This window comes from Mixophyes fleayi, chromosome 6 (genome assembly GCF_038048845.1).
Source record: "Mixophyes fleayi isolate aMixFle1 chromosome 6, aMixFle1.hap1, whole genome shotgun sequence".
NCBI classification, from domain to species: domain Eukaryota; kingdom Metazoa; phylum Chordata; class Amphibia; order Anura; family Limnodynastidae; genus Mixophyes; species Mixophyes fleayi.
This window is the reverse complement of record NC_134407.1, coordinates 36,954,657-36,963,444: the sequence shown is the minus strand read 5'-3', so window position 1 is coordinate 36,963,444 and position 8,788 is coordinate 36,954,657. Positions and strand designations below refer to the sequence as shown.

General features: G+C 38.0%; 1 protein-coding gene across 1 annotated transcript in view; it reads left to right on the top strand.

Annotated features, from left to right (window-relative positions):
- The first annotated feature begins 2,566 nt into the window (after positions 1 to 2,566).
- Positions 2,567 to 8,788, top strand: part of LOC142095314 (scavenger receptor cysteine-rich domain-containing protein DMBT1-like) — a 28,378-nt gene continuing 22,156 nt past the window's right edge. The window contains exon 1 of the mRNA XM_075178271.1: positions 2,567 to 2,646. Within this exon, the coding sequence (XP_075034372.1) occupies positions 2,580 to 2,646 (67 nt within the window). The 5' untranslated portion in view covers positions 2,567 to 2,579. The remainder of the gene's footprint in view (positions 2,647 to 8,788) is intronic.

The following is an 8,788-nucleotide window of genomic DNA, read 5'->3' as shown; positions in this document are numbered from 1 at the left end:
AACCTTCATGTTGACAGTAATGCATGAGTTGTGTTTGGAATTTCCATATCCAATTATTTAAACTGTGCATGTACAAAGGATTTAGGGCTACAAAATTTCTTTACTGAATAGTTAATAAAAATATAATTGATTGATTGTTAGATTAATTAAAATTATGAAAGTAAAACTGTTATGAGAGACGTTGATGCCCAGCTTTTCCTTCTAGTCTATTTCATGCACATACTGTTTCCACTTTCACGTTGACGTAGTAGTCAGACATCTACTTTTCATCAGTGGGTTCATGAGTTTGATTCTGGCTACATTATGTGGAATATGGATAAATTGCATGTTGAAAATTTTGTGCAGCTACAACACAGAAAAGCAGCTGTTCGAAATAACTTGATTGCAAAGACATAGGAAATATCTACAGATGAAAGCTAAAAAAAACTAAGTGCCAAAAAAACAAAAAATACAAAAAAACCAATCAATTTTAAGTATTATTATTATTATTATTATTATTATTATTATTATTATTAATGACTGAATTTCCATATCCAAATATTTAAAATGTGCATGTATCAAGGATTTATGGTAATATTTCAAAGTATAATTATTGACATTAATATTAAAATTAAAAAAGGAAAAAAGATTGAGAGAAGATGATGGGCAGTTTTTCCTTCTTAGTATTCTTAGTACCGTATTGTTAGACGTTTTTTTTCTAAAATCTTAGTTTGTGTGAAACCCGGAATTGCTGGAATGCCGGAACGCCGGAATGAGTCAGCTTACTATAGCGCCCTCTGCTGCTTGGTGTCTTGAGTAAAGCTTGCTGTGTTTTCTATGCCTGTATAGTGCATTTTGTTCTTCTACACAGATATGTTCTCTGTAATATGTGGAACAACTATTACACATATTATTTTGCATATATATTGTATATCCCAGGTATATATTCTAGTTATCCGTTCTACCTGCCTTAATGTATGTCAGAATGGAGCACTGAGTGCATTCCCTATCCATTCCGGATGCTGTAATGGAGCTCTGAGTGCATTCCCCATCCATTACGTATTTTAAAGACACGTAATTCATATTACTTTCTACAACGTATAGGAAATTAGCCACTTAGGGTGTGCTTTACCCTATTCAGACCCAAAACCATAGGAGAATAAAATGCTATGTTGAATTTATTACTGACTCCTTTACGGACTGACAAAAATTTTACTTTATAATAAAGGTGAATTTCCAGATAACACCTGTAATGTATAAGACAAATAAAGGCTTTATTCAGAATTAATTGCAGGCTATTTATTGTTTTATATAAAACTTTTATACATACAGCTATGATGTATGTTTGAAACTCTGAATTACTTGGAGACCAGTGTTTTGCACCTATACCTATTCCCATCATACTAGATGGAGCCACAGGAGCCAAAAAGATCCCAAATGACAAGCAGACCACAAAATTGGTGCAAAAGCTTGGAGTTGTTAGTGAATAAGGCTCAACACCGTGAGAAGATTCTATTGGTTCTGAAATCTGTTCCTGTTCCATGTCAGTGAAACATAGTCATAAAAATTGTACTGTACCATGTCGTGCTGTAAAGATCTCTTAAACTCAGGTGTACTCTGCGGCAGCCTCAGACGGGAGTCCTCAGTATCTGGTCCAGACCCACTTGGTGCGCACCGCCAGCAGCGAGAGTCAGAGGAGGAGGTGGGTATCAGGAAGGGGAGGGATGGATTAGCACTGGGCTGATCCGCACCCTGCCGCCACACATGTACTAAGGTGGCTGGTTCCTGGGGAGAAGGCAGCCATCAGGAAGTGGCCGATCCACACCTGGGCCCCTCTTTATTTTATGGGCCCCAATGCCGTACACCAGCCGCACCACTGGTAGTTACGTGCATACTGTAAAGGAAAACTATAGCAGATTCTGTCCTGTCAATCACTTGGCTTATTCATAAAAGTGTATCTGACCAGCTAAACTAAATACAGCCTCCTGTGGTCATTTCTATGACACAGTGTAATGATAAAAATAAGAACAGTGTGAGAACAAGAGTGAGGGGTTAATGAATCAAACCTTCTATGAAGGAAACGTGGAGATGTTGCCCCTAGCAACCAGATTCTAGGTTTCATTCTTTGGAATGTACTAGGAAATTGTATAAGTGGCCTGAAGAGAAAGGTTATAAATCACTGATATGGTGTATGTGGGTTGCATAACAAAACTTTAGGAAAGATGTTAAGTGCTGAACATGTACAGCTTAATGGAGACAAGTAAGTGATTTGGCTGGCAGAAATTGTAATTTCATAAAAAACTGAAGAGTCACAGTTTGCTAAAGATATGTACATAGGAATTTGCACTTCTTGTTTTCCTTTGTTACAAAAAGTATATTGGTCAATGAAAGCCTAAGTAATTGGCACTGTATTTCTTTAATTTTCATGCGTAGGCAAAATAAACAAAACAAATATTTTCACTCTTAATCCCACTTCATATCAATAGCTGATATTTGCCAGTTTCCTGGTTCTCCAAAAGGTTTATCAGCAGCTGCCAGGAGCCGGCATCTTATATATGAGCAGCCAACTCCAGTGTGTACTTATACATTCATTAACCAGTATGAAGCCTGTGGCTCTAGTACTCTGCCTTGTGCTTCTTACATCACCAATCTCCTCTACAACAACAGGTAAGATGTTCCCATGTGCATAAATACCTGTATAGCATTATTATTATTATTATGCACTATACATTTATTGAAGGTGTTAATGTCATGCCTGGAGGACCCTAAGATATATGTGTGTATGTATGTATATATATATATATATATATATATATATACACACACACGCATCACAGTAAACATATAGAGGTGACGGTATGAAACATGTAATGGGAGTGTAAGTGAATGGAATTTGATGGGTTTGCAATAGAGACTTAGGGCTAGATTTACTAAGCTGCGGGTTTGAAAAAGTGGGGATGTTGCCTATAGCAACCAGTCAGATTCTAGCTTTCATTTATTTAGTGCTTTCTACAAAATGACAGCTAGAATCTGATTGGTTGCTATAGGCAACATCCCCACTTTTTCAAACCCGCAGCTTAGTAAATCTAGCCCTTAGACACAATATATACACCTGCGTGCAATTAAGATACAATATATAATCATTACAGTTACTAAACTGTTCTGTTAGGTGACCTTTAAGGAAGGGTATATGTTTCCAACCAATATTAAATGAGTTGCAACTAGAATGTTATACAAATCATCTATCAACTCTTGATATAATTTTAAAAACCAATAATAGTCTAATCTAATTTTAATACCTGTTGATTGTATCAGTTGTTTGGAGAACTTTCTTGACTATTCGAGCAGATGCATTCCAGAATGCAGACAAGTCTGCTTCATTAACAAGACACGTTAGGACTGTGTCCCTGCGTTTGTGCTTTTATTCACTTCCTCTTCTTGTGTTGATAGTTTATTCAACGCATTTAATTATCTTATCTCTGTTTTTAGAGGGGTTTTTTTTATACGTGAACCTTATGGGTCTTTATAATAAGTCTTCATAATATTTGTGTTTTTTAATTGATACAATCTCCAGGTATTTAGATTAGAACATTATTGGTTTTAAGGTGATATCATAAGAGGGGATAAATGACTTGCATAACAATTTAGTTGTAAGATCCTAATTTAAATTAATTTAATATTGGTTGGAAATATATACCCTCCTAACAGAATAGTTTAGCAACTGTAGCAGTCATATATTGTATCTAAATTTAGCAAGGTGTATATATTGTGTTCATGGTTTATGGTTTAATCAAGGAGGGATACCATGGCAACCTTACTGCTCTTAAGATATCAGATAAGAGACTAATTTTGGGCACTGATATCTCCCATTTCTGGTCAGTCCGAACATGATCAAATGCTATGCTTTTTATTAGAGATGCTCAGGCTCGGTGTTCTGAAAACCGAACCCACCCGAACTTAGGGGATCCGTGTAGGCTCACGAGCCGGCTTGGTACTTTTGCGTCCTCGGATATGAATCGAGGCAAAACATCATTGTTGTGTTGTCGGGTCTCGCAGGTTTTGGATTCCATAAGTACCTTCCTCCCCAGGAGATTCAGCGCCATTGCTCACAGAGAAACAGGGGTAGCAGTGTTCTTGTCACTCTCCATTCTACAGTGCCATTGCTCATACACAAATAGTAGGGGTAGCAGTGTTCTTGTCAATTAATAAAAATTGACTGGAAATGACTGGAAATTAATGTAATTGAGGTTAATAATAATGTAGGAACAAAAAAGAGCCAAATTATGTGATTTTAGCAAAAAAAATAGGGATTTTAGAAAAAATAGGGATCCAAAACCAACACCAAAGCACGCAAGGGCGGTTTTGCCAAAACCAAAACCAAAACACCAAGTTAATCAAGGTCCAAAACCAAAACCAAAACATGGGGGTCAGTGAACATCTCTACTTTTTATCTGGCTAAAGGCTTACCTACACACAGCTTTTAAAGGCAAGTCTTCCCCAAGCACTAGCAGTCATGGGAGACCTGGGACTCACCTGACACAAGTTGGAATTAATTAATGTAAGGTAAGCCTTCAGCCCCGATAAAGGTAGAAAAGTTGTTAGTACAGCTTTAATTATGTGTGCAGCATATCCCTGTTATATATACATATAGTGGAATGTGATAGGATATCAAGCCCTTCGGCACACCACCTTGTTTATTTTCAACTTTAACATATAGGAAACATATGGAACTTGCTTTAAATATAACTTAGTTTTTAAATGTAGCTTTATGTACAATTCATTTTAGCTTTTAATTGTATTTTAACATTAATTTAACTTTATGTATTATTTTAACATATAATACACTATGTTAAAACCAAGCCAAGTATAATGCCGCTCACTACCTGAATATCGAAGAAGAATAACTAATCTAATAAGTTAGAACTAAGTGCAGTAGACCAAGAAGTGAGAGAGCTTGTGAGGAAAACTTGAACATAGTGAACATATTTGCTGAATATGGAACACAAACAGGAACTATGTAATAAAGGTAATAACTAGAGATGCTCACTGACCCCCGTGTTTTGGTTTTGGTTTTGGCAAAACCGCCCTTGCGTGTTTTGGTTTTGGGTTTGTTTGGTTTTGTTTTGCAATTTGTTAAAAAAATTATTTTTTTTGGCTAAAATAACATAATTTAGGTATTATTTTGTACCTACATTATTATTAACCTCACTAACACTAATTTCCAGTCATTTCCATTCAATTTTGACCACCTCCTAGGTCATAATATGATTTTCATACACTTTAAAAGAAAAATTGCTGCAGTTCTTGCCAGTGATAAGAAAAAGGCCATTGTCATGCCTGGGCATAAAGACCAAAAATCCACCTCTTAAGTGTGGAATTATTTTTACACAAATCCTGACAACAGTTGTCTAGCCATTTGTAGTGTTTTTAAAGCCACACTCAGTACAGGTAGGGACCTTAACCATCTGGGATCCTCATCCATGTTACGTCATTTTTCAGGGAGTTCTTGGAAAGCTGTTGGGAAAATCAGAAACTTAGGTTAAAAAAAATAACAACAAGCAGTCCAGCATCATCTACCTCCCTTCTCTCATCTACATCCCAGCACCTGCAATCTACACCCCCAACACCTTCATCATCAATATCCCCAGGAACCAACAATTTACAGTTAAACAATCCTTTGCAAGAGGAAGCGAGTATGAAACCTGTCACCCAGTCGCAAACCGGTTCACAGACGCCCTGGGTAATATGCTAGTATCAGATCTGCGTCCAATGTCCACTATTAATACAGTTGGTTTAAGACATTTAATTGAGGTGTTCTGTCCCTAATAGCAAGTGTCATCACTATACCATTTTACTAGAAAAGCTATTACCCACCTGTACCTGAAGGTTCCTAAAAATGTAAATATTGGGCTACAAAATGGCATTCTACCCACTGTACACTTAACCACAGATATGTGGGCAAGCGGAACTGGGCAAAGTAAAGATTATATGACTGTGACAGCCCACTGGGTTGGTCATTCGCCTTCACCAGCAGGGACAGCAGCAGCATGTACCCAGGTACGTCACATTTTTCAGAAATAGGCTACTCTGTGTATCAGCAGCTTTGCTAAGAGGCATACAGCTGACAATCTGTTCCAAAAAGTAAGGGATGTCATTGAAACATGGCTAATCCTGCTTGGAGTCTCCTGAGGATATGCCATTTCTGATTACAACCCCAATATTGTTCAAGCATTACAGCGGGGTTGAATTCTATCACATTTCCTGTTTTGCACAGACAATCAACTTGGTGTTACAGAACTTTAAAAAATGACATGCAGGAGATGCTGTTTGTGTCCGGAAAAATTTAGGGTCAATTTCTGGTTTCTGCAACAGCATGTAGGAGAATGCAGCAGCTGCAAGAAGACTAGCATTTGAGGGGAATGTTCTTTAGTCCAGCGAATTAGTCACCTGTGAAGAGAGTGCAGACAAGGTTAGCTTGAGTCAAGTGATTGCCTTAATAATACATTTTGACAAGGAGCTACAGAAATTTAACGTGTGAAATAAAACAAAGTAAATGTTATAACTATATTTTAATTGTAGATTAAATACTTAATTTGCTTTGCAAGGATCCAAGAGCTATTAACATCTTGTTTGGACGTCTTCTCCTTCAGTTTCTCTGGCAACTGCTTGTTGTAAAAAAATTGCTTTCCCAAAACACCCAGTGGTGATCCAGATGAGTCCGCACAACATTTTGATATTTGCTCTGCTGTAAAAGAATTGGCCAAAAATCGTGACAGCTCTGCCCTAAAATCCACTAGTAATTCCATTTGGAATGCCATTATCAACAATTACATCAAACTACACAGACTTCTATGATGGTGGGATGAATTAGTATTGTTTGAGGAAGATTATCACTAAACCCTGCCACCTCTCCTGTTTCTGAGTGAGCTATGGTACAATAAAATGTAACTGCAGATTTAGACCAAGACTGTCAGCCCTATTATTTCTATTTCAGCAATTACATTTAGCAATGGAGCAATGTAGGTCTTCACTTTGGGTGTTACCTATATAACGCAGTAGAATTTGCCTGCAGATTCTACAGACAAGCCTGCTTGTTTTCCTCTTCATCAATAACTCTTAGCAATTGAGCACCCGTCTTTAGGTGTATATTACACCCAAACCTTATTAGTGCAAATTAGGAAAAATACAGTTTAATCCCTGCTAGGCCCTCCACCATCCTTTGCATGTTAATAGTAGGATTGGTTGGAGTTATGGTCAAGGTCACACATTTTTTTGTCAAATCCTTTAAACCAGCCCAGATGTCAAACTGTTGTTGTCTGCCACCTGCGTCATCCCTGCTTGTGCTTGGAAAGTGCAAATTGGTGCCAGAACCTCACGTGCCAGAACTGCTGCTACTGGTGCCTCCATGCTGCCACTGGTGCAGGACTTACACAATCAACCGCATCCTCATCAGCTCCCTCGTCGGCTACCCAAATCTCACCCTCATCCTCTTCTAATTCCAAAGTGTCATCCACACTTGGTGTATCACCGGCTACACTCAGGCTGTTCAGGCACACATCAGCAGAACTGCTGAAAGGGCCCTTTTTTATGGGTACATTATCAGAATGCTCACGATTAGACATACCACTGGTGGATGGACTCTCCTCAGGGATTGGTGTCATTTCTGATTCTGAGCATACATTATCCTCTAATGCCTTACTGTTTTCTTGCAGCTCGGCTTTGAAGCGTAACAGTAGTTATGCACCACTTTTAGACTCCGAATTACTTGGTCTTGCTTGGTCACGAGTGATCGTACAAGAAGAAGGCTAGGTAACATTTTTTGATCTGCCACTAATAGAGAAGGGTGAAGGCCTCATTGTTTCTTTGCCAATGCGTGTGTAGAATGGAATGTTGGCAATTTTTTTTTTATCAGTAGTTAACTTTTCCTCAGTTACACTTCTTTTTCACTTCAACACGGTAAAAATTTTTTGGGTGTGTGTTTTTTTCCATGATTTAAAAACATTATGTACTTTTGCATAGGCTTTACCAGATGACGTACTGGGAACACTACCATCAGGACTGGTGCCAGCACCTGCTTGCTGATTCTGCTTATATGTGGACTGCTTTGAATCCATTTTAATGAGCCCAAACCACTTGTAGTGCAAAATATTCAATAGATACTGCTGCTAAATATGACTTTTGGCAACCAGAAAAATTATTGTTTCACACTGGGGAATATGGGACACCCCAAAGCACTTGTAATGCAAAATATTGAAAAAAATGCCTCTTCTCTTCCTGCTCTAACAATTGCTAATAGAATTGGTAATAATAATAGAATTGAATAGAATTTAAATAATAATAGAAAGATTAAGGTGTGCAATTATTGCTCTGTCCCTGCTCTAATACAGCCTGTGACCTAACCCTCCTCTCTCCCTCTGTCAAATGGCGATGGATTGCTGTGGAGGCGGGTATTTATGCATTTCAAATATTGCGAGAACCGAGCCCCGAGATCCAAAGACGTCACAATGACGTTTTGCCTCAAATTCGATTCTGAATGTGCGGGAGAGGTACAAAGAGGCAAAGTTCGGGTGGGTTCGGATCTTGGGGAACCGAGTCCGCCCATCTCTTGTAATAACAATGTCCTGACACTATCATTATTAATTCAAGAGATAAATGAGGCTGGAACAAGCATTATTTTAGGAGAAAGACTGAACATTTGAACTGAATGTAGGACATTCTTTTACAATAATAGTGGGATGGGCTTTGATGATATTTAACTCTTTCCACTCTGCGCACTTCCAGTCAAACCCGCACTCCCTCAAAAGTAGAT